The 26,842-nt window shown below is 38.1% G+C and overlaps 2 protein-coding genes and 1 long non-coding RNA gene across 3 annotated transcripts in view; 2 read left to right on the forward strand and 1 right to left on the reverse strand.

Moving 5' to 3' along the window:
* Positions 1 to 26,842, forward strand: part of LOC148755863 (uncharacterized) — a 115,247-nt gene that overhangs the window by 27,144 nt on the left and 61,261 nt on the right. Inside the window, exon 2 of the long non-coding RNA XR_016018755.1 lies at positions 13,044 to 13,186. This is a non-coding gene — a long non-coding RNA (uncharacterized LOC148755863). The remainder of the gene's footprint in view (positions 1 to 13,043; positions 13,187 to 26,842) is intronic.
* LOC109445515 (olfactory receptor 5P80-like) lies at positions 8,675 to 13,727 on the reverse strand. Its single transcript, XM_019727964.3, has 2 exons — positions 13,719 to 13,727; positions 8,675 to 9,732 (listed from the first exon to the last, which is right to left on the reverse strand). Exons 1-2 carry the CDS (start codon positions 13,725 to 13,727, stop codon positions 8,794 to 8,796), a joined length of 948 nt encoding a protein of 315 aa, XP_019583523.3. The 3' UTR covers positions 8,675 to 8,793.
* Positions 19,011 to 20,027, forward strand: LOC109445442 (olfactory receptor 5M5-like). Its single transcript, XM_019727848.2, has one exon. It carries the CDS (start codon positions 19,011 to 19,013, stop codon positions 19,947 to 19,949), a length of 939 nt encoding a protein of 312 aa, XP_019583407.2. The 3' UTR covers positions 19,950 to 20,027.

Here is a 26,842-nt window from a genome sequence, read left to right on the forward strand (position 1 = left end):
TCAAAAGCACCAGGGATCATTATCACATCCTGATAATGATGTGATAATGATCACATCATTATCACATCTGATAATGATGTGAGCAGTGCAGTTCACACAAACACAACTAATCTTTAAGTGTTTTGTCTAGTTTGAGCTAATCAATTTTTTCTTAATATCTAGATTTTGGTGCACTTGCAATCGATAGGAGTACAAATAATAAATTATTTCATACATGAATATTGGTTCTAAGCTTACTTTGATAGTTCAGGTTAAGTAATACTAAACTTCAACTATAAAATGGTAACTTTAGCTTCATTCATTCAGCATGTGTGAATTTATAAGTGTTTTATGATGATATGTGTAAGGCACTCTTTTGGGTGCCTTGAGGAGCATGGCGTGGAATTCCATGTAAAGTTGAATTTTAATTAATGCAATTCATTAAAATTGGTCAGACAATTAAGTTAGCGGACTTACCACTGTGCACTTACATTGGCAGCACTGTACAAACAGCTCAGCAAGATTTCGTAACCTTGGTATCTCAGCGTCTCACAGCTGTGTCCGTGTTAACATGTGGCAGTGTCTTGTTGAGTGGCGTTCATTATTGTTGTTGCATGTTTTTATGTGCCGTTGTGAGAATGTCTGAGCTTGAATTAGAGCAATGAACAAACGTTAAATTTCTTGTTAAACTTGGCAAGCGTGGAAGGGAAATCAGGGACATGCTTAGTCCAAGTTTATGGGGACAATTCCATGAAGAAAATGGCAGTGTACAAATGGATTAAACATTTTTCTGAGGGGAGAGAACTGGTCATTAATGAAGAGAGGTCATGGCAGCCAGTAACAAGCAGAACTGACAAAAACATTCCAAAAATTCATTGAATTGTGCATCGAAATCATCAGCTGACTGTAAGAAGCATAGCAGACCAAATAAACATTGATAGAGAAACAGGAAAATCTTAACTGAAAATCTTGGCATGAGAAAGGTGTGTGCGAAAATAGTCCCGAAGGAGCTCACCAATGAACAAAAACAAAGGAGACTTGAAGTTTGCCAACACCTTTTGGACAGGCAAGACAATGTTTTGTGCCATATTATCACTGGTGATGAAACATGGGTGTACCAATACGTCCCTGAAACAAAACGTCCAAGTGCACAGTGTAAGTCAGCCAATTCTCACGACCAAAAAATTTTCATCAATCCAAATCAAGAGTCAAAATGATGTTGCTAACCTTTTTTGATATCAGAAGGATTATTCATTATGAATTGGTACGGACTGGACAAACAGTTTACCACGCTTACTATTTGGAAATACCGAAATGCTGAGTGAAAAAGTTAGATGACCTGAACTTTTCGCCAACAATTCATAGCTCTTGCATCACGCCAATGAACCAGCTCACAGGGCACTGTCTGTGAGGGAGTTTTTACCCAGTAAACAAATAACTGTATAGAAAGACCCTCCCTATTCACCTGATCTGGCCCCCAGTGACGACTTCTTTACCCAAAGATAAAGGAAATATTGAAAGGAAGACATTTTGATGACATTCAAGACATCAAGGTTACGGAATACAACAGCCACTCTGATGGCCATTCCAGAAAAAGAGTTCCAAAATTGCTTTGAAGGGTGGACTAGGTGCTTGCATCAGTGCACAGCTTCCCAAGGAGAGTACTTGGAGGATGAGTGTAGTGATATTCAGCAATGAGGTATGGTAGCACTTTTTCTACGATGAGTTTGCAAACTTAATTGTCTGACCTCATATTTTTATATGTTTTCATGTCATTGATTAGCACTTTTTAATTTCAGCTTAAAGAACTCCTTTCAGCATTTCTCCCCCCCCCCTCTTTTTTTCTGTCTCCCCTGCCACTCCAGTTCAAGCTGTTGTTTCTCAGTCTAGTTGTGTAGGACACAGCTCCCTGGCCCACGCTGGTATTATGAGCCTTGCGCTCCCCTTGGCTGAGGCAGTCGGTTGCCAGTCGTCAGTCTCTCGCTCACTGCAGCTCACTGCAGCTCACGGCAGCTCACTCCAACCTCTGGCTGCTCAGGGCAGCCCAGCTCCAGGGAGAGCTGTTGTTCACAGTCTTAGCTATAGAGGGCGCAGTTTACTGGCCCATGTGGGAATTGAACCGGCAACCTTGGTGTTAGGAGCATAGCATGGCACTCCCAACTACCTGAGCCACCAGGCCAGCCCCCCAGCATTTCTTGCAAGGCAGGTACAGTGGTGATGAACTCCTTCAGCTTTTGTTTGTCTGGGAAAGTATTTTTCCTTCATATCTGAAGGGTAATTTTGGTGGATAGAATATTCTGGTTTGCATTTTTTTTAAATTACTTTAACTATATCATTCCACTCTCTCTTTGCCTGTAGGGTTTCTGAGAAATCCACTGATAGCCTAATGGGGTTTCTTTGTAGATTACAATCTTTTTTCTCTGCTACTTTTAAGATTCTCTCTTTATCTTTGATTTTTGACAGTTTTGTTATAAAGTGTCTTGATAAAGGTCTTTTTGCGTTGAGATAAGGTGATCTGTTAGCTTCATGAATTTGGATGTCAAAGTCTCTCCCAAGTTTGGGGAGTTCTCAGCTATTATTTCTTTAAATAAATTTTCTTCCTCCTTCTCCCTGTCATCTCCTTCTGGAACCCCAGCTATTCTAATATTTGTACATTTACTGGAGTCCCAAAGATTACATAGACTTTCTTTGATCTTTTAAATGCTTTTTATTTTATTCTCCTCTAATTGGGTTATTTCAATGTTCCTATTCTCTAGATCACTTATTCTATCTTCTATTTGGTCTACTGTGCTGTAGATGATCTCTATTGCAGTTTTCATTTTATTCATTGAATTCTTCACTTCCAGAATTTCTGTTCTTTGTGTGTGTGTGTGGGGGGGGGTGTGTGTGTGTGATTTCTATCTCTTTGTTAAATTTTTCACTTTTCATGTATTGTTTTCCTGATTTAGTTGAGTTGTCTTTTTTGTGCTTTCTTGTAGCTTGTTGAGTTTCCTCAAAATAGTATTTTGAATTCTTTATTAGTTAGATTGCAATATTCTGTACTATTGAGTTCAGTTATTGCAGAATTATTGTTATCTTTTGGTAATGATATATTTGTCTAATTCTTTATGTTCCTTGTAGTTTTATGTTACTACTTTACACATTTGGAGTAGCAGACACCTCCTCATATCTTTACTAGTTGCTTTAGGTGTGATATATTGTACATTGGTCCTGTTATATCTGGGATTTACTCTGACCATGTATGGTTACACCTGTACCATACATCTTGCACCCTCCTGTGACGAATCCTTTTTTTTTTTTTAAGAATCTGTGTACAATTTATTTTTTTATTTTTATTTTTCAATTACAGTTGACGTACAATACTATATTTCAGGTGTACAACATAGTGATTAGACTAACGTGATTTACATAGTGATTTATGTAACTAACGAAGTGCTCACCCCAATAAACCTAGTAGCCATCTGACACCATACATAGTTATTGCAAAATTAATGACTGTATTCCCTATGCTAAATGTTACATCCCCATGACTATTTTATAGCTACCAATTTGCACCTATTAATACTTTCCCTCTTCAACTATCTCCCCAACCCACCTCCCATCTGGCAACCAGCAAAGTGTTCTCTGTATCTATGAGTTTGTTTATGTTTTGTTTGTTCATCCAATTTGTTTTGTAGATTCCATATATAAGTGAAATCATATGGTATTTGTCTTTCTCTGATTTATTTCACTTAGCATAATACCCTCTAGGTCCATCCATGTTGTTGCAGATGGGAAGATTTCATTCTTTTTTATTGCTGAGTAATATTCCATTTTAAATCTTCCACTTTGGTTGCTTCCATATCTTGGCTATTGTAAATAATGCTTCAGTAAACATAATGGATGCATATATATTTACAAGTTACTGTTTTTGGTTTCTTTGGATAAATACCCATACGCGGAATTAATAGGTCCTTTTTTTGTCTCTTGTTATAGTCTTTGTTTTAAAGCCTATTATGTCTGGTATAAGTGTTGTACCCTGGATTATTTTTTTCATTTCCATTTTCATGCAATATCTTTTCCAAACCCTTAACTTTCAGTCTTATGTATATTTTGATGTGAAGTCTCTTGCAGGCAGCATATGTAAGGGTTTTGTTTTCTTATCCATTCAGCCGCCCTACATCTTTTCTTTGGAGCATTTAATCCATTTACATTTAAAGTAATTGTTGATAGATATGTAGTTATTGCCATTTTATTCATATTTCTAATCATTTCTCCTTCTTCTCCTTCTCCTTCTTCTTCTAGAAGTCTCTTTAACATTTCTTATAATACTGGCTTAGTGATGATGAACTCCTTTAGCCTTTTCTTGTCTGGGAACCTCTTTATCTTCCCTTCAATTCAAAATGATAACTTTTCCGAATAGAGTAATCTTGGTTGTATGTTCTTCCTTTTTGTCACTTTGAGTATTTCATGCCAATACCTCTGGCCAGCAAAGTTTCTGTTGAGAAATCAGCTGGTAACCTTATGGGAACTCCCTTGTAAGTAACTAACTGTTTTTTTTTTCTTGCTGCTTTTAAGATTCTCTCTTTGTCTTTAACCTTTGTCTAACCTGTTGGCCTCTTTTGGTTCATCTTGTTTGGGACTCTCTGTGCTTCTTGGGCTTGTATGTCTATTTCCTTCACCAGGTTAGGAAAGTTTTCTGTCATTTCTTCAAACTGGTTTTCTATTCTTTCCTCTCTCTTCTCCTTCTGGTGCCCCTAGGATGCAAATGTTGGCATGCATGATGTTGTCCCAGAGGGCCTTAACCTCTCCTCATTTGGGGGTATTCTTTTTTCTTTTTTCTGTTCTGATGGGGTGTTTTCTGCTTCTTTATCTTCCAAATTGCTGATTTGATCCTCTACTTCATCTGATCTACTGTTGATTCTCTCTAAGTATTCTTTATTTCAGCTACTGTAGTCTTCATTTCTGACTGGTTCTCTTTTAGATTTTATGTCTCCATTTTTATGCATCCTATCCCTTTGTTGAAGCTCTCCCTGAGATCATTGAGCATTTTTATAATCAGTGTTTTGAACTCTCCATCTGGTAGATTGCTCGTCTATATTTTGTTTAGTTCTTTTTTTGGAGGATTGTTCTGTTCTTTTATTTGGGACATGTTTCTTTGTCTCCTCATTTTGGTTGCCTCTGTGTGTTTGTTTCTATGTGTTAGGTAGAGCTGCTGTGTCTCCTGATCTTGGTAGAGTGGCCTTATATAGTAGGTGTCCTATGGGGCCCAATGGCACAGTCTCCCTGGTTACCTGAGCCGGATACTCCAGGTGTGTCCCTTGTGTGGGTTGTGTGGGCCTTCCTGTTGTAGTTGAGCTTTGATTGCTGTTGGCACATCAATAGGAGGAATTGACCTGAGGGCTGATTGGTTATGAGGACTGGCTCTGACTATAGTGGCGGAGCTGTTGTGCAGGGACTAGCCATACAAACAGCATTAGCTTTAGTAGGGCTCTGGTGCCTGCTGATTCTGCCCTTTAGGTGTGTCATTTCTGGTGGTGGTTGGGTGGTGTTCTGGTGTGGTCTGAAGCTGGCCACTGGATTGTTGGTTCTGGGACCTCTTAGGAGGCCATAGTGAGCTGCTGCCTGTCCTCTGCCCAGGGCCAGTTGGTATGAGCTACAGAGTGATCTGCAGATGATTGCCACTTGGGCTGGGCTTGGAGGTGCCTGGGAGAGTCTAAGCTGTGAACTGAGGCTGGCTCCCACTAATGCTGGGCTTAGGGCTATTTCAAGAGTTATGGGCATGCTAAGGCCAGATGCTATTTGATTGGTGTTTGTGAACCTTTAAGAGATTTCAGAAAAATCTTTGGTATGAACCAATACAGGCCATTTGTATAGAAAAGCTACTGGAAGTGGCTTGGGTGGACCTACAAGTTGGGTGGGACGGGGTCTCAGGGAATCACCAGGGTGGAGTGAACAGTGTTAGCTAAGTTGATGGAAACTCAGATATGATACCCACCTATGTGTACAGGCTGGGTAGTGGGAGGGCTCAACAAAGGAACAATGGCTTTTGTCAGCACTTCTCTCTTGGAGAAAGCTGTCCCTCTAGCCCTCGTCTTGAAGCCAGACAATTCAGTTCCTCCCTGTGTATTCCTAGCACTTTCAAGCTGCTGCCCCAGAGCTGGAGCTCAGAGAAAATGAGTCTGTCAGCGAGTAAGTTCATTCATGAGCCCTTGAAGAGGTATGCCTGGGACTCCAGCAGCCCTCTGTTTTACTCAGCCACAGTCTCTGCGGGTTTTCACAGCCAGAACTTATGAGGGCTTCTCTTCCTGGCACTGGAACCCTGGTATGGGGCTGAGACCCTTCACTCCTCAGAGAGGACCTCTGCAGCCACCATGGCCCTTCAGATTTTTAACCACCACACGTGGTTGTGGGACCATCCCTCCTATTAGTCTCGAGGTGGCTTCTTCTATTATGTCCTTATATATAGGTCTTCTGTTGAGCTAGACCCAGGTGGTGCTCAATGATGGTTGTTCTGTTGTTTCTTGGTAATTTTGAGGTGGTTGTGGGAGGAGGCGAGCACAGCATTTACCGACTCTGCCATCTTGACTAGAAGCCCAGAATTCTTAAGCTTTTACATTTTCACTGGTTTTTACAGCTCACCAGTCTGGCTGGAAACCTCTCTTTTGTTTTCTAGAGCGTAGTGCTACAGCTCAAATTCATGGTTTCTGTCTTTCTTTCTCACAGACCCTGTTCTGGTTTTCTGAGAGCACTCCATTTCCTGGAGCTTGCTCTCAGTGCACTCATGAACACACACAAGGAGTCATCTGCAGAATGGGGGGAGATATTGGTGTTAAGAATGCCTGTAAACCCAGTTGGGGGCCTCTCATGTGGGGTTCTCCCAAAGACTTTTGGGTGGACTTCCTGCTGAAGTACTGAGCACAGTCAGCCTAACTGTGTTTCTTTAATGCCCTTTAACATTATGTGCCTCTTATCTGATCTCCTCCCTCCCCTGAGTCATGGGGGTCCTACCTCAGTACTGTGGGTGCTTCTGGAGAGAGGAGGTTTCTCCAGCAGTGTACTGCACAGCTGGGAAAGCCAAGCACTCACCATTTTCCCTTTCCTCCACGAGAGAGGACTCCACCCACTAATTCAGCTCCGTACAGTATTGCCTTGGGGAAGAGACAGCACTAGCAAAGTTCTTTTTTCAGTCTCCAGTGTGTCCAAACTTGTTTTTTGTTTTGTTTTGTTTTGTTTTTTCCACCACTGGTGTGCTGTAATAGCCCCACTCTAAGACTGGACTTCTACAAAGTGTCTCTCATCTGTGGCTTTCTGCCCAAGTCAGCACTCTCTAGGTTTTCCCTGACCATGGCCCAGAGAAGTTGGAATATATTCACTGGCTCCTGCTGGGTTTGCAACCCTTACTGAGGTCTTCCTGCCTTTTATCTCTCCCCATATCCTTTGGTGAATGATGCTGGGTCCCATAACTCCCACAGAGGCACTTTTGTTTGTAGATGGATGCCTAATCAATTGTTTTAAAAGGGGGACAGAAAGGAACAATGTCTCATACCACCTTGAAGCTGACATCACTCTGGACTTAATGTTGTAGACAGTAAAATCATTGCTGATGATTAAATATAAAAATCGTAAAAGATTAATCTGGTGTTTATATTTTTATTAAAGGAAAAAGTAAGGTTCTTAAAAATGTCCATTTTTTTATTAAATAAAGAATTCACATAGATAAAAACAACTGGAAGAAGAAACACAAAGAGGTCTGTAATAACACAAATAATTTTAAATTCTTTAAATGAAACTTAGTCTTGTTTAGAAAGAGCATTTTCAGGGCTATTACAGAATTTCCAGTAAAATTATGTGTAAAAGATCTGCGAATTTTAGTATCAGAGGCACTAGGACTAGGAGGAAAAGAAATGGTTTAACATACATTACAGAAGAAGCATGCAGCATACATTTGACAAGATTGAAACAACCTAAAAAAAGTAACTTTCCTTTTTCATCTAGAAAGGAGCCAGGTCATGCCAATTAGCACCCAGTAGGCTTTCTTGGGGGGGGGGGGGGGACTCCTTAAAATATTTTGTTGAATAGATTCCTGAAAATAAAGAGCTAGTACCGTGTTTTCCCCAAAATAAGACCTAATCGGACCGTCAGTTCTAATGTGTCTTCTGGAGCAAAAATTAATATGAGATCTGGTATTATACTCAGTCTTATATTAAAATAAGACCAGGTCTTATATTAATTTTTACTCCAAAAGATGCTTTAGAGCTAATGGTCTGGCTAGGTCTTGTTTTCAGGGAAACACATTAGCTAGAGGGAGCTTTCAGATATCATCTGAGTTGGCTTTAAGAGGCTCACCTGCAGAGGTACTATAGGAGGAATACTGTTGGTCACACTCAGATCACTGGGCAATAGAAGCCTTACAACTACCAGTATCACTGATTTAAATCCTTACATTCTCTGTACACCATGGACACCATCTCTTTCAGATGACAAGATCTTGGATGGCAACACTACTCTTTATTTTCCATTTAAGGAGTTTCAGATGCTTCCAGCTGTTAATCCCAAAGACTGCATTAAGAGAGCATAGAACTTAGTTAAAAATATTTGTTCTTGTCGATGCAAGAAATGTTGGGTAAAGTAAGGATAAAGCAAATTTTTTTGCTGCACGTTTCTAAGTGACTGCACATTTATTCTTTAAATTGAAGATTTTCTCGAGAATCACAAAATGAAATTTGAGTCTAGAATACTATAAATATACACTGAAATGTACTTAGTACATTATCCATAGATCTGCAGAAGAGGTCCTTATTGTACAGTGTTTATTATTAAAGTCAGATTACTTTAGGACCACCAGTGTGTTCCAGCCATCAATTTTCTCATGGCCTGTTTAACCTCCTTGTTCCTCAGACTGTAGATGAGGGGATTCAACATGGGGATCACCACCGTGTAGAACACAGACACCACTTTGTTTTGTTCAGTTGAGTAGCTGGACTTGGGCATCACATAAATGAATGTGATGGTTCCATAGAACAGAGTGACCGCTGTGAGGTGGGAGGTGCAGGTGGAAAAGGCTTTGTGACGCCCTTCAGTGGAGTGCATTTTCAGAATTGAGAAAAGGATGTAGACATAAGACAGAGCAATGATAAACACAGTGACCACAATAATGGAGCCAGAAGAGACGGCTGGAATTATTTCAGAAGTAAAATCATGAGAACGGGAAAGCTTCAAAAGTGGTGAATAGTCACAGAAAAAGTGATTGACTTTATTTGGTCCACAGAAGGATAGACTTAATAAACAGCCAGTAAATGTCCAAGCGTTCATACATCCACCCAGGTAGGACATCCCCACGAAGAGAATGCAGATTCTGGGGGACATGTGGGAGGAGTAGAGCAGGGGAGAGCAGATGGCCACATAGCGATCATAGGCCATGGCAGCCAGGAGGAAGCACTCAGTGCTCCGAAATGTGACCACAGAACAGAGTTGGGCTACACAGCCCACAACACAGATAGCGGTTCCTTCCCTGAGGAAGCCCGTGAGCATGACAGGTGTGACTGATGAGGAGTAACCAACATCTACAAAGGCCAAATGGCAGAGGAAAAGGTACATTGGGGTATGAAGCTGAGGGCTGCTTCTGATTAACACAATGATGCTGACGTTGCCCAGTAAGGTGACCGCATAGATTCCTAGAAACACAATAAATAAAATGACACTAATTGAGGTATCCTCCGTTAACCCCAAAATAATGAACTCTGTCACAATTGTATTGTTTCCAGTCTCCATCTATACTGGAAATTGTGCCCACTGAAAGCAAAATAAGTGAGTATTAGAACACAAGAAAATATTATAATTTGCATACTTATTTTTACAATGGCTATATAATAAATTACAAAAACATAGACAGTCTAGTGTAAATTTGGTAACAAGTGCATTCACACACAATACCTCCTGTAAAACTTGACAGTATATATGTTTATTGATATAAGTCCGGAAATACTCAGAAAAAAATTTTTTTTAACTTAACCAGCTTAACTCATGTTTACGTCATGTTGTTAGGTGTTCCTTGAGCAATAGAGATCAACTAAAATTTCAGAATAATATTATTTTTCCTTAAAATATTCACTGTCAAGAAGATTGCATGTGCACACACAAACACACATACACACAGCATCCAGCCATGTACTCAGCTTGTGTGTGTCACAGTTTTATTCTTAACAGAAATGCTTGAATAATATTATATGTGAATTGACTAAACAATAGAATGCCATATTATGAAAACTTTGTAATTATGAGTCTGAACTTCAAAGTCCAAGCTTCCTTATCTTTGTGTAGGGCAAACCTGGAACTTTATTTAGTAAGTGCGGACCCAAGACTGAATGAAAGCTTAAAATTTTGAAAACTGATAAGCATGACACAAATTCAGTCAATTGTGAGTGGCAATATGGCATAGAAGCAAAGTATTGTGCAAAAATCCACCAGCTTTGGAGCCATGCAGGCCTAAGATTAAATTCCAACTTTGCCATTGACTATCTATGGAATCTTAGACAATTGACATGAACTCTTCAAGTCTCCATTACTTTCTTTGTTAAAAATTTATATAGCTCATAGGATTATTTTGTTGAATAAGATGATGCACATAACTGCAAGTATGAGTCACAGAGCTAAGTGGATGCTCAACAAATGATTCTTTCCTTAGAATAACCAAACCTTAACTTCTAATGCAAATATGAGAAAAATCATTTCTGTATCAATATAAAAGGAAAATTATTACCTGCAGATGTTGGTACTTCAACAGTAAGGGCAAATGCCAAAGAATTGTCACTGTAGAGCAAGGCTGTATTTATGAGATTTGGGTCCTTAGGGATCTAGCCCCTTGAGCACATTACTTATTTGTGAACATTCCACTGAAAATCCATCAGGACAGAGAAAATTATAGGTACACATGTCTTGTCTACCTAAACATTCTTTTGAGGGCGCATTAGTTTTCTTTAAGAAACATTTTTATGGATTGCTATATCATTCTGTTTTGGGACTCACAAGAATAAAATAGTGTACCAAATATATTTTCATTTCAAACTAGAAATCCTTCAGAGAAAAAATAAGTGCTTATGTTTTGTATGCATTTCTAGATGATGCCACCTGTATGTCTTTTAACTAAATGTGTTTTTTTTTAGATAATTGTAGATGCATGTGCAGTTGTAAGAAATAATAATACAAAAATCCCATGTATCCTTTACTGAGTTTCTCCAAATGGTAACATCTTGCAAGACTATATAGTACAATAGCATTTCAAGAATTTTATCATTATGTTATATCACTCTCTGTCTCTAGTGATTTTCTTTGCACTGAAGACTACACTATTTGAAATTAATACAGTCACTCTTGCTTTCTCTCATTAATGTTCATATACTATATCTTTTCCCATTTTTTAGCTTTCAAATAGTTTATATCATTATATTAAGTTGTATAATAAGGAGATGAGTATATAAATTTTTGTTTTCTTTTCAAGTTACATACAAAGTATGTTTTAAGCTTGTACATTTACAAATTAAGTACTTGGGGGAGGAATATCCAAACAATAATAGTACAAAAGCAAACGCAAAAGCAATACGAAACATGGGCAAAAAAAGGAATTTAAATTTTCAAATTGGGTGTAAGTATGACACAAAAAGATCCTCACAGTTACTTATATTTGCTTGGAATAAGTTAAAATGTCTGGAGACAATTATGAACCCAAGCACGTAACAATAGCTTTGAAACATGAATTAGTCAATTAATGCTGTAGTTCTAGGTATGCAGTTGGTCATTAAAGTACATTTTTCACACAAAGTCGTACTGAAAAGAACAGGAAAGAAAAGATTGTTAGGGTTCAGTCTAGCAATGAATGTTCTGCGAGCCTTTAAATGTCTTTCCATGTGGGAAGAGGACACATCTGCAGTAAAAGTCAAATACCAACATCTTATTTTCTTATCATGCATTCATCTTTACTGATCTATTATCATGCTTTAAATTTAGCGTGAAGAAGTCAGTAGCACCCCATATTTTAATATCAAAGTTACATTTCACTCTACACCATATATAGCCTAGAAATTATCCCCTCCAACCAGAATGAAAAGTCATAGATTTACCTGCTACACGTTACTTACAAGGGCAAAATTGACTAGGAAAGGCCACTAAAACTATGTCTCCAGGTCTGACACAAACACACATCTATTCCAGTTTCCTCCTCTTTGGTGTGAATTAATGAACTTGGGAAATGATGAGAGACAGAAAATGCACTTTCTAGTGGGAGAATCTCTCACCTTAGCTCTGCCTTGCTTTGAGTGCAAGGTTAAGGGCAGTGTTCACAGCAATACTTTAAGGGCGGTGCTAAATCACTGTAATGACTGACCTAGAGGACCAGGCTCTAGTCTCTCTTCCCTCGTGGCCGTGAGGAAAGACCTAATGCATTGAAAAACTGACCTGGCCACATCAGGTGGTACTGATCGCCCCAATTGCAATCCAGAGGGGACTGGGGAATGGAGAGAGAAAGGGAAGGAGCCTGTGGAACCATTAGAACATTTAGTTGCTGACATGGTTTTGAATATGGTTCTATTCCTTAATTGATTCAATGGGAAAAATTGTAATAGTAGGAAAAATGAAGGCTATTTTTCTCTTACACCATCTGTTGTGATAAATATGCTAGCCAAGGCCATCTTTTCTTTGCAAGCAAAAATGTCCCATATGTGTATCCTAGTCATACAGTCTTTGCATAACCTTACCTAGTTCCCTACAAAAACATTAACTGTGCCCCCCACCCCAGCCACAACTTCAAGGTCACCCATTGCAGATGCCCTGCCAAGGACCGGAAGTCTGTCTCCAAGCATCCAAGGACTTGGGAGTCATCCTGAGAACATGCACCAACGCATCATAACCTGAGTCGTCAACAGTTAACAGGATGATTCAGGGATTTTAAATCCCAAGGGTGGTTTAAATCGAATGTAAAGTATCTCACAGAAACTCTGCATAAACTGTTCCCTTGGTACCCAGGAAGCTCTTGAATAACAAGAGATAACAACATACTCATTATACTTTAACTTTATAAATATTCACAGGTTTGTTGGTATGGAACACAGAAACCAACCCTTCCAGCAAGACATGAAGAAGCCTGTTTGTCTGATTGGAAACACTCTGAGTGGATGTTTGCTGGGCGTTGGAAATCCTGACTGACAGGTACTAATCCTGTGATAGGTACTCGGTGAGTTGTATTCATTTCTAAGACTGTCATAGTAAAAACTCCAAGGCAGCCAAAAGAAGGGTTTCAGTTCTGGGACTGTGAAGAGGACAGGGCATTAGGACAGGTGTGCTTTGCTTCTCAAAGAAGCAAATGGGGAAGGATTGGTTGACTCTTACTTGGAAAAGCTGGGATGTTTTATCAGTGTATTAGTCAATGAGGAAACCATAGCATGGACCTGATAAACTCATTAAACCCTGAAATTGCATGCAAAATTATGTATGAGTGAAACATTCCTAGGAATAGATACTTAGCTTTCATCAGATTCTCAAGAGTAGTTCGTGTGCCTCTCCATTCCCAGGGGTTAAGAATATTTCCTAGGTTATTCAACCAAAGTTGTTTGAATCGTTCAGACAATGAATGGTAAAACACAAAACAACTCTCTGAATTATCAGAGGTTGACTATATTAGTTAAACATAACAATAAATGTTAAAAGTGTTTGAAGGAACTAAGGAAAAGCGTTACTGAACTCATCCTAATATGGAAAAGCGTTACTGAATTCATCCTAATATGCCTATAATTTTCTCACAGAAGTCCAAATTTGCAAAAAAAAAAAAAAGAAAAAAGGTAATGAAATGAATAAATCTGAGGAATCATAAGTGGGGAGCATTATAGTTTAGGCTGAGGGTCTGGAATCAGCCTACCTGGTTTCAAATCCTGGCTCCTCTATCTATTTTGTGAATTTGGAAAAACTATTGAATATTTCTACGTCTCAGTTTCCTCATTAAGAAAATGAGGGAAACGATAATTATGTATTAAACAAAATTATGTATGTAAAATAGAATGTGTCTTGGCACATTATAAGTATGCAAATATCACTGGTTATTATCAACTTTAAGAATAATTAAATCTCACTATTTAGTATTTCTTTTAAAGGGACCGTTAATTTTCTCTTAGGTAGAAAATTACAAGTCAAATATTTATTATTAGAGATTTATTATTTTGTTTTTCCTGGAATTTGTCATCAGGTCTCGTTATATTCTGAGAACTAGTAGACTAAACATTGATGTTATCAATAAGCTTCAATCTTAATTGCCCTTGAAGAAAATCAGAGTACGTACTGGGTTGAAACTTTTAAGCAAGAGCATTAAATTAGAAGTTTTTTGAAATGCAGAAAACCATGCTCATAGGATAAATGATGAATAAATATTTAGGTAATGGAAAAGAAAATTTTTTTATCTAGAAATTAGAATGCATTAACCATGTCTTAGAAATTTCAGAGGCAAACATGAAATCATATCAACAATAGCTACCATGGTAAAAATCTGTCACACAGGAGCTGTTGAATAAAGCTGAAATCTGGCCTTCTAAAACTGGAACTCCAGCTAAAAACTGGATTCTTGGGTTTTTCCACTGATGTTAAACCATTTCTTTACTAAACCAACCCAGTCACAGTTTGAAGTGTAAACCGTTACACAGACGGTCCCCGACTTACAATGGTTCGACCTACAATTTTTTGACTTTACAATGGTGAAAAAGCGATATGCATTCGGTAGAAACCATACTTTGAATTTTGATCTTTCCCAGGCTAGCGATATGTGGTACAGTATACTCCCTTTTGGGCAGCAGCAGTGAGGCACAGCTCCCAGTCAGCCATACAGTCACAGGATAAATAACCGGTACTCTACAGTGTACTGTGTTGCCAGCGTTTTTTGGATATTGTGTTCTGTGTTTCTGCATCCCATCATGTGTACAAAACACCCATCTGTGTCTCTTGTTTCTGGTAAGACAAGGAAGGCAATCACTCTTGAGATGAAACTCAAGATAACTGCCCAACTGTAGGCTAATGTAAGTGTTTTGCGAATGTTTAAGGTAGGCTAAGCTAAGCTATGATGTTTGGTAAGTTAGGTATGTTAAGTGTATTTTCGACTGATGATATTTTCAACTTACAAGGGGTTTATCAGGACATAACCTCATTGTAAGTCAAGGAGCAGGTATACTTGACAATTCTAAAAATGATTTCCAAAAAATGTTTTCCTGCCTATAGATGGCACAGAATCCAGAATAAACATTTGACTAAGATTGTTTCCATGCCTGAGGATCCCAAGGTTTTGTTTTGTTTTAAGCTATTATAGAGAAGCAAAGGACCACAACAAAATAGGTGACGTCTACCATAAGCAGGAGTGTCACAAATGGCCATATTTAAAAGGTCCCGTACCATTTCCTGATATGAGCTAGCCTGAACATCTTAGGGCATCTAAGACTGCTGTTCCTCTCCCCAGCCCTTAAAGATACACTTTTCCCAAAGGTCTAGCCTCGAACCCTTGCTATCACCTGTTTTTCTCTCCTGAATGATCTCATGAATTCCCACAGCTTTTACTGACTTCTGTCTATTGATGACACCTAAGTCAGTTTCACTAGCTCTTGACTGTGTGATAGACGTCACCATCCCCTCAAACCGAATTCAACACCCTTCCCTCCTACTCTACTCCCAGCTCAGGCCTTCTCTTTCTAAGAGCTCACAGTAACATTGTTCAATAAGTACAGTGGGAAATTTTGCTTTTATTTTTCTCCCTCAATGCTGTTTTCAACTTTTGAATTCTGTAATACTGATTGTGTGTGTGTGTGTGTGTGTGTGTGTGTGTGTGTATTTAAATTGTGTCAGATCTCCTTAGGAAAGAGACAAGGTAAAATTAAATTAAATTGTAAATTCTTAGATTATCATTATCCTGGTCTCTCTGACTTGAAAACTGAGTTTCAGTCAATTGCCAAGTGACACAGACTCAGGTCTTGGGGTATCTCTCATTCCCATCTCCTTTCTTCCTTCTTGCCACCGTTTCCTTAGTGCAAATCGTTATCATCTCTTACAGGGAAAACATCCTAGCAGGTATTCCAACTGGACAGCTCTCTCCCTTCAATCCATTTTGCACATACTGCCAGATTAACTCCCTGAAAGCTGAGTACTGGTCAAGCTGTTCTACTGCTCAAATATTTAATGGGTCTATATTTACTACCGAACTAATTAAAATCTCCCTGGCATGGGAAACTCTTCACAATATGGCACACTGTACCCCCATCCAGTTTGTTTCTTACTAATCTCTTTCATATGTACTTGCTTTTACCCATAAGGATGCTCACAGTCCCCCAAACATGCTCTGAGCTGTTCTGATTCAACTTCTTGCTCAATTGTTCCCTCCTAAAATGCTCTCCTCTAATCCACCTTCCATATTTTGAGGTTCTTTCCATCTTCCAGTGACCATCTCAGTTCATTTCAAAGTCTGCCTACCTAGTCCCAACAGGATACAGACCAAATTCCTTATAATGGGTAAGAGCCCTCAACTATCTATTCCCGACATGCATTTCTACCTATGTTTCTTATCACTCACAGGCAGTGAGTGATATCACTACCCTTAGGTTCAGACAAAAGGGACCCTACCTTAGCCACATTCTTTAGGGCAATTCTGGGCCTCTTTCTACTGCACTACATCCCATGGGACAGGTGCCCACCCAGAGTCCATTCTATCCACCCCTTCTAGACCATCATCTAGGTTACAGGACCCTAAAATCCCTTGCCCACGTGGCCACTAGCTTATTCCCAGAGTCTATAAGATTCTCTTTACCAGATCACCTTTGTAAGGGTGAACACACTGCTAATGTTCACATGCCTAGACCTTAAAGGTAGCCAAGGGATTGCCGTTTGCAGGGATGTGAATAGAGCATGTACATGCAGGCTGCCATGTCCACACGTGTATGGGCTGGAGACAGGTTCTCTTCACCACCTCATTCCATCAAGGAACCCCAAGAATCCCAAGTGTTCTCCCTCCCAGATTATTGTAAAGATATTTAAAGAGGGAGGGTAGAACATATTTTATTAATTTGTTACCTTTATTTTTTAACTTGTGCATATCAAGAATAGGATATGCAGGCCTCCGTTTGTTATTCTTGCCATGGGCCCTTTCCAATGTCAAAGGCAGCCCTTGCTCCTAGGGAGCCTGTTTTTAACCACACCAATTATTTGCAGTTCTTTAATGCTTCTTTTTCTGAAACACCAGTTACATCGCACAGGCTGTGCTCTCTGTTTATTACACCTGAGAGTCTTCTGTACCCCTGAAGCATCCTTTAAGAAGTTGAAAAGTAAAAATTGCCACCATTGTCACTGTTTTTCAAATATTGTTCTGGAAGTACTAGCCAATACTAGTAGAGAAGAGAAAGGAAAGAGAGATACTATGTGGAAATTCATATCCTGTTCATATTATATGAATATGTATTTGAAAAATCCAAGAGAATCATCAACTAAAAAATGATCTTTAAATGATAGGAAACTATAGTAAAGAAAATAGTTATAAAATTAATTTATAAAAATCAATAGCTTTTCTATATATAAATAATACTCAACCCACAAAATGAAAAAAAAAAATTTTGTTTACAATAATTACAAAAAGATAAAATACCAGTGATAGACTTTAAAGAAATGTGTAGAATATTTATCTGTAAAGTTTAAAGAAAACTTGAAACTCTACTTAGGAAAGTCTTTAATAAATAAAAAAAACATACCTTAGTTATAGAAAAGAAGATTTGATTGTAAAGATGTCATTTCTTCTCAAATTCATACCAGTTCAATGCAATGGCATTCTAAATACAAACAGCATTTTTTAATTATTTGGAATTTGATAAAATAATATCAAAGCTCATCTGGAAAAATAGACAAGTGAGAATAATCAAAAAATTTGCTACCAGATATCAAAATCAATTACATATCTATATTATTTAAATGTTTGGTCCTTGTTCTAGAAGAGACTGCAAAGAAAAAGAATCAGAAACTGACCCAATTAGTCATGAATGTTTTACTCTACAATAAGGCTGGACTAGTAAATCAATAGAATCAACTAGAAATGATTTCACCATCAAATGGCATTAGCACACCTCACTAGCTGTTTGGAGAAATAAATGAAAAGAGTTCCTTATATCAAAATTAAACTCCAGATAGATCAAAGATTATATGTAAAAATGAAAGCCAGTAAAGTTCTAGAATAGAACAAGAGATACTTTTTAAAATAATTTTATTAGGTTGATACAAAAGTAATTGCGGTTTAAAAGGTTAAAAATAATTGCAAAAACCGCAATTACTTTTGCCCCAACCTAATAAATTGAGGAAGACTCATCTAACCATGTCACAAAGACCAGAATTCAAAAGGAACAAGATTAATAAATTTGATATCAAACCATTTAAAATATACTGCATAGCAAAAAGAACAATTACCATACCAACATTAAGTGAAAAGCCAAAAACTAATTTGCCATACTTGCATCAAACAAATGGCTCCTTTCCATAACAAAGAACACCTTAAATAAAATGCTTAGAAGACTAACAACATAATAAAAAATTAGCAAATGAACTGAATTGACCAGTCATAGAAAAAGAAATAGACATACAAATAATTGTTTGAAAAAATGTTAACTCCTATCATAATTTTTAAAAGCGTACAAATCAAGAGGACATGAGTTACCAATGTTCACCCTCACAGTGGCAAAGGTTTAAAATTTGATAAAACTGGGTTTGTGAAAAAATTTGTATTCTTGTACAATATTGTTGGGAGTATAACTTTGTGCAACTTAAGTGGTCAATTTGTCAATCTCCATTGAAAGAGAAAATGAATGAGCTCAGACTTTCCTGAGTCTGTTTTAACAGGATAAAGGCCATTGGTTAACGACAGCCTTTCACCATTGGGATGTAAAGCCCAATTTTTATCAGCTGTACTGGAACAAAGAGGTAAGACGCTTTTGTCTTTAAGTATCTAATCATTTTGAAGCCCTATTTCTTCTTTTTCCAACAAGAGAGTGAACAAAATGGTGAGTGGCAATCATACCACAGTGACAGAATTTGTCCTCATGGGATTCACAGACCGTCCTGAGCTTCAGCTTCCTCTCTTTGTGGTGTTCCTGGTCATTTATCTCATCACTCTGGTGGGAAACCTTGGCATGATCCTGCTCATCAAGGTGGATTCCAGGCTCCACACCCCCATGTACTATTTCCTCAGCCATCTGGCATTCATTGATGTTTGTTACTCATCTTCCATTGGGCCCAAGATGCTGCAAAATTTATTGATGAAGGACAAAACCATCTCCTTCTCTGGCTGTTTTGTCCAGCTGTATTTCTCTGGTGCTTTTGCCACTACGGAGTGCTTCCTCTTGGCCACGATGGCCTACGACCGCTACATGGCAATCTGCAACCCCCTGATTTACCCAGCCATCATGACTCAGCGGGTCTGCAAGGAGTTGGTGATAGGGGTCTATACCTACGGCTTCCTAAACGCTGTGGTACAGACTGTTCTGACTTTCCAGCTGTCTTTCTGCGGCTCCAATGTCATCCACCATTTCTACTGTGCTGACCCCCCTCTCCTTGCCCTCTCCTGCTCTGACACCCACAGGAAAGAAAAGCAACTCTTGATCTTCTCTGCGGTAAACCTCACTGGGTCCCTCCTGACTGTCTTCATCTCCTACATTTGCATCCTCTTTTCCATTATAAAAATCCATTCTTCCCAAGGCAGATGCAAAGCATTTTCCACCTGTGCCTCCCACCTCACTGTGGTCGTCATCTTCTATGGAACACTGTTTTTCATGTATCTGTGGCAACCTACAGTAGGGAATTCATGGAAGTACAACAAAGTGGTTTCTGTGTTTTATAGTCTTGTAATTCCCATGCTCAACCCCCTGATCTACAGCCTGAGAAACACAGAAGTAAAGGACACCCTGAGAAAGATGATAGAGGGCAAAGAGTCACAGTGAGTGAGTTATCAGAAAGTAGCATTGGGAAAGTACGGTGTACTGACACAGTATAACCAATCTCATTGAAATTTAGCAGGCCAGTTGCTATCCTATCAGGAAGGAAACAGTCAATCCAGTTTGGATTTTTTAATGACCAAAAGTACTTGGACACTCGCTTGACGTAGTAATATTTAATCCAACCAGTTATCATGGACTAATCAGAATTTACAAGCTAGACTGTTAATATGCCCTTCATATGTTGAAAAGGAAGTGGCTTACTACCAATTAAGTGACAACATGAGCTTTAAATTTGAAAAGATCCTAAAAAGCAACGTTCTGGGTGAAACTCTAAATTAATTAAGCTAGGTACAAAACCTACACATAGATACCTATGTTCTTAGAAACATTTCCAGCTTAAAACACGCTATGTAGTAGCAAAGCATTTGTTAGTCTTAAAAACTTATTTCTTTATAACATGGCTATTGATGGTGGTGAAGTTGCAAGATCAGATTATAAAAGGTTATGTAATCTAAATTTAGTTGAAATATTGCATGCCTAAAACGAACAATAGAAAAAATAGTATTACAGCAATAAAAAGGGAGGAAAGAATTTAAAAACTATGAATCAGTTAAATGTGGGGTTAATTTTATTGTTTGTTTAGAACAGAAAGTTAAATTAGAAGAGTTAGAGAGGGTTTAGGATACTTTCAGAGATGTTAAAAGTGGTCATTTATTCAACAACCAGGGTTTAATTTTTCTAGTCTCTGGAAAGTGCAGGTGTAGTGATTTTCTTTTAGTGGGTAGGTTGAGTGAGGAAGGGAATCATACATGAACTTGAGAAAGAGAAAGAGAAGTAGAAAGAAAAAGAAAGGGAAAGAGCTGAGAGTTTCCTGAGGCAACCTGGCCAGAAACCAAGAATGTTTCTGAAAAATGAAATTATTGTTTTAAATAATTTGGATAACATAGAAAAATATTTCACAGTTACAACATTTTCCATATACTTTATTTCTATTCTCACTATCTGATATTCCAACTTTCTTGGAGATAAATCTATGTAAGTTCTTGCTGTTGGTGGTGACAGGTGAAAGAAAAGTCTCTTTTAATTTTTTTTTTTTTCAGGTAAGAATATAAGCACTCTATGTTTTTTCTAAGTCTCAATTCTAACCCTTCTTTAAAAATAATTCTCGAGAAACACACATTTGCCATAAACCATTAGATTTTTCCCTTAAACTATTTTTAAATATGATTATTATTTTGACATTTGTTTTTATGACTAAGAACATATGTCACCAATCGACTACAAAAAGTTTAAAATTAATCAAGAAACTAAGGGGGTCCCTGTTGCCCCCTAATTAACTCTTCAGATAATATGATGGGAATCTTTGTTTTATTGCTACTTGAGATTAGTAATTTAGAAAAATAAAAGTAGTTAAATATTTATAACTTCTCTTATTTAGCTCAGAAAGCCTTTCTGGAGAGTTGAGTTATATCCTAAACACTTGGGGATGAGGTGTTGGCTGTCTTTAAAACAAAAGATAATATACCAGAGGAACAGAGGCAGGAAAGGTATGAAGAAAGCCCCAGAGGTAGCACAGCTGGCACCGGTAATGAAGAGAGGAGCAAGCAAAGTGGGGAAGATAGTGCTGAAGGATATGTGAGAGAGGGTTATTAGGCCATGAGCTCTTTGAGACTTTGCAGGTTATCTCTTCCCTCTGAACCCTAGCACCTACCACAGCTCCTGGCACAGAACACACGCATCATAACTATTTGCTGAACCAAATTGAACTCTTCTGTATTTATTCCTAATTCCAATGGATGGGTGGACATAGTGCCTAGTAATCAATATGTGGTTGGAAAGTAACAGAGAGAAGGAAATTACTAGGGTTTTGACAGGAAGAGTGTTTTTCAATACCCCTCTCCCCCAGCAAAGCTAACATTTTTGTGGTAGGAAGACATAGAGGCAACAACATGATCTGGCCAATGAAAGAGATGCATCTGGAAGTTGGTATATGTGTTGGGAAGATGGCATCGTTATTTCCCTGAAAATAAGACCTAGCCAGACAGTCACCTCGAATGCGTCTTTTGGAGCAAAAATTAATATAAGACCCGGTATTATATCATATTATATTATACTATATATATTACATTATATTATATTATACCCGGTCTTATATTGTAATAAAATAAGACCGGGTATTACATTATATTATATTAGACCTGGTCTTATATTATAGTAAAATAAGACCAGGTCTTATGTTAATTTTTGCTCCAAAAGATGCATTAGATCTGACTGTCCGGCTAGGTCTTGTTTTTGGGGAAACACAGCAGTAGTTAGAGTTGTCAATGGACCATGACAGGCAAGGGACCATTAATGTACTGAGGTAAAGAATAGGAGCAGGTACCAACACTTAGATGGGAAACTATGTTTTCAATAAACAGCCATACCCATTTCTTAAATTTCTTTTTCAAACTATTTCCAAATCAGTTTAGTTTAGGAAGAGAAAAAAAAAATATGTATCACATGTTTTAATACATGTCTCTCAGCAAATGAAGTTTACTCATATTTTTAAAGGAATATTTGGTTGGTCTAAAAGTACATGTCATTAGTTCTTCAGTTATTTTTAAAGAAAACTGAAGAAAATATGTCGCAGGACCTCTCCATAATGCCTTCCCAGCATTGAATTTGTCTGCTTTGTTTCATGTGCTTCCCTGGTTTCCTATAAAGCAAAGCAGAAAATTGAGAATATTGTATTTGTAGATTATGAAGGATATAAATCCATGTTTTCCTAAGTTTCCCAAAGACCTAAAAAGCAAAGAGAGGTATGAGGAAGGGTCTGTCTGAATCAGCTAAATTTTGAGCTAATATTTTCTATTTCTTTGCTCATTGGGGCTCCTTAGTCTTATAAATTGACCTCTATGATTTGGGCCATATAGTAAGAAAATTCTTCAATTAATTATATATATATATTTAAAATATATAGCACACTATACACATGTGTAGCATTAAAATGACAGTGTTTAAGCCCTAAGAGAAACCAACACGATTATGCATCTTTGTTCACTTATAAAGTAAGGCTGTTTCAATCAATACTCATAACAATTATACTAGTTTTTTAGCCCAAAATAAAACAAATATCTTCAATAAGTAAATGTTACAAAAATAATAAATATTTTACCTTTATCAGATTTTAAAAGGGCAACATTTTGTGGAAAATGAAAATAAAACTGCCCTCACATTTAAATAAAATGTAAATCCTTTTTCCTTATGATAATCGTAAAAAATAGTATTCACCCATAGGCAATTTCCATTTAAAAATCTATTGTGATTTTTAAAAAATCTAACAGAAACATATGAAATATGCATATTACATACAAATTTATACTCATTTGCACATAAAGTGCTGACTTTTTCAATCAGCTTAAATTTAAATTTCTCATTTCTCCTCATTTAATACTCTTTATTTGTCATGCTTAGAAATATGCCAAAAGGATTTTTGATTATGTTTATCATGTAAAAGGAAACGCGAGAGGACAAGTATTTACTTTCTTTTACATTATTTGATATATATAAGTATTTCAGAATCTTAAGAATTTTTAAATCTCAAATGTGTGCCCCCACATTTTGAACTCTGCCCTGGATAAATAATTCTTGCCTTCTTAGAGAGCAAGGTGGGATGGGAAAATGTTAATTCAGTGCTTAAGCGTGGCTCCCACTTGCTATTAAGTGGTGGATCCACCAGAGAGATAGGGAGATACTGGTGTCAGAACTTGGGGAGTTTAGGCTCCTGGGAAGGTAACAGATTGAGCCTGTTCTTCCAAGCTCTTCTTTTGCTGTGAAACTACAAACATTTTATAAATAACTAGAACTTCCATCTCTGGGAAGATAAAGCAAATTGGAATGAGGAAAAGATCATCTTTATTTTAAAAATCAATTAATTAAATCTTACTCCATTACAAGTGCTTAATTGTTTTAACGAAGAGTTTCCAGAAGGTATTCTGTCTCAAAGAAAAGGTTTTTACTCCTACAAGCTCACTTTCTTTGCTTGGGTGTGTTGACCACGCTGGCTCCTGGACACCTACCAACCTGCAGCTTCTGCCCCTCCCTCCAGGCATCCCTGTTTGCTGACCACATTGGACTTGGTACAGGAGCAGGGATAGAACAGTGAAGCAGACAGGCTCCACTACGCTCCAGCCCACCTCTGGCTCATCCTCACCTAGGAAGGACTGCAGGTTTCTCGTAGTCATATGTACAAGGGCAAGAGCAGGGAGGGCACCTAAGTCCATCTCTGGGTTTCCCACAGAAGGTTTTTTTTCCCATTTTTATTGTCTTTCCTCTTAAAAAGAACCATTTTTAACTCTCCTTATCCCTATCATCTCCTGTTTCATCTGAAAGGTTATATCATGAGTAGTATATTTACTTATCTCCCTTAGCAAAAGTAGCAGCTAGCTTTACTTAGAAATCTTTTGGATGCAGAATTCAAATAAATGTTAAAATTAATGTAATAATAGAGTAGCAAATTGAAAGGGAACTTTAATGTTATTGATATTTGGGGAATCATTTTTATAAAGAAATGTTAAAGCATCTTTCACAAATATTAGACTATCTTTCCTTCTTATATTTACCACAAATCACAGGTGGGTCCTAAAGTATTCACAGGCACAAAATTACAGCCCTGTTAGCTTTAATCTAAGGGTACAGTTCTCGGCTGTACTTTTAACTAATTGGGTGTTAAAACACTGTCCACTAAGCTTTTACCTCCTGGCCTGTTCATAGTTCCCTGTACATTAAATTGTTAGATTTATCAAAAGAAGGCTGTGCCTGTGTGATCCCTTCCCTAAACCTATAACTGACTTCTGGTAAATCTGTAAATTCACATTTCGGAACTATGTTATAGACACCTGCATGCCAAGCAAGACAAGTAAACCATGCTGAGCCTGAAAAAAATGTATGGTTTGGGAGGTAAAGATTTTGCTTACACACACACACACACACACACACACACGCACGCACACACACGCATGCACACACACAGTGTGGCCTCAAAAAGCAGAGCTTCAAAAGCCTATAGCAGTGCTGGTGGTGTGGTGGAGACTGGATAGGGAACTGAAGGTCTTAGCTTGGTCTACTCTGAACCATGCTGTCAGTCAAGGGGCTTATCCATTTGAGCCTTAGTTCTTTCACCTAGAATATGAGGGAAATTGTATCTTGCGGGGTTACTAAAGGAGAAAATAGTGTAGGGTATGCCAAAGTGTTATTTTAAACATTTAAAAGTATAAAGCTTTTATTTTTAATAACTAGACTCTACCGCTTCCAGTTAGGTTTCAAATTTCATAATCTTTGATTTGAAGCAAGTATTTGGAAAATTCTTGCCTGAAAAATGTTTTTACAAAATATGGAAGTTGGCATTTATCTCCAATAATGAATTTTCTTCATTTCATCTCCTTGATTGGAAAATTGAGTACAGCCCATTTCCATTTTACGGGGCTCTAGTCCCAATGTCTGTTTGCAAGTCAATGAGTTGGAACATGGACACACAGTTCCCTGGGAACATAGTTGCACATGGTCTGCTCAGAGCAGGCCATAAAAGTCTTCCTAATTCATAATAGATCTCCACTGACTTTTCTTTGACCTTGAACCACTACAGCTCACATGTTCTCATAGAACAAAGGTCTGACTTGACAAGGTGAGCCACTAAGAACTCTGAGTTGTTACAACTACATTGTGGAAGGTAGCACGCTTTTCCCCAGAGTCCCCAGGACTGAGTGCTATGAATTTCTGTTGGTCTCACCCCCACCTATGAAAGAGCAATTAGGAATGAGCTGTGGGATTGGGCAGTGGTGGGGAGTGGGTGGAAGACAGCTCACTCTCTCCTGCTCCTTGTTCTTTGCCTCAGTTTGCATTATCAATAAGCCTGGAAGAAGCTGAAAGGAAATAGCACGAGAGTTAAGGTCTGCAGAAGCCTCTCCCCTGTGGTCTTTCCCCTCCAGTGCTCACCACCTTCCCACAGCAGGGCTGCTAAGATGGGAATTCCACCTCCTCTCTTCCACTGGGAGGAGGGTGATCAGTGGCCTGAGATGTGAGGATCTAAAGCTGGGCAGGAGGGGAGGAAAGAGAGCAGGGGAAAGGGCTAGGGAGAAACTGATGTGTCGTTTCTCAGATTCCCTGGAGGTATTATCTGTTGCCTTACTTCTAGAGGAAGAGAGTAGAATTTTTCAAATGCTGATGAACCATGCAGGAAAATGTAGCATTGCCTATTCAATACAGTAGATGCTGAATAAAAGTTACCTGAATCTTGCCCTCTGTCTCTCTCTCTCTCTCTCTCTCACACACACACATCATCATTATTATCATCATCACCGAATAGATGATCTCTTGGAACCAGGAGCTCAAAATCTTAATGACTGAATTAATTGATCTTCTACTTCACAGCCAACTTCTGCTTTTCACAATTTTGTACATGGCACTTTCCCCCAGTCACCTAGTGCAAAATAATTAGAGTTACTTTTGATCTCTCCTTTTTTTATCTTCATATTTCAAAGAAGAGGTAAGATTTATCCGTTATTTACCTATGCATTAATGCAAGATTTCTTGCATTAATCCCCTTCCTTTCCAGTCCTATTACCACCATTACCATTACTTTGCTCCTGGACCTCCCTGTGTCTTTTCTTCTAATCGCCCCACCTCAGAGATCCTCAGTATGTATGAGTATAATATATGATAATGTCATCATTTCAGACCGGAGGAAGCAATGGGTTTATCAATAAATTAGAGCAAATGCAAGCCGTAAACACATTTCTATGTCTTAGATCTTATATCAAAATAAATTCAAGATAAGTCTGATCTTAATGTAATAAATGGAACCTTAAAAATACTTGAATAAAATTTAGATGAATAGTTGCTAGTCTGGAAATAGG

This window comes from Rhinolophus sinicus, chromosome 14 (genome assembly GCF_057876585.1).
Source record: "Rhinolophus sinicus isolate RSI-liver-muscle chromosome 14, RSI-T2T, whole genome shotgun sequence".
Classification (NCBI taxonomy): domain Eukaryota; kingdom Metazoa; phylum Chordata; class Mammalia; order Chiroptera; family Rhinolophidae; genus Rhinolophus; species Rhinolophus sinicus.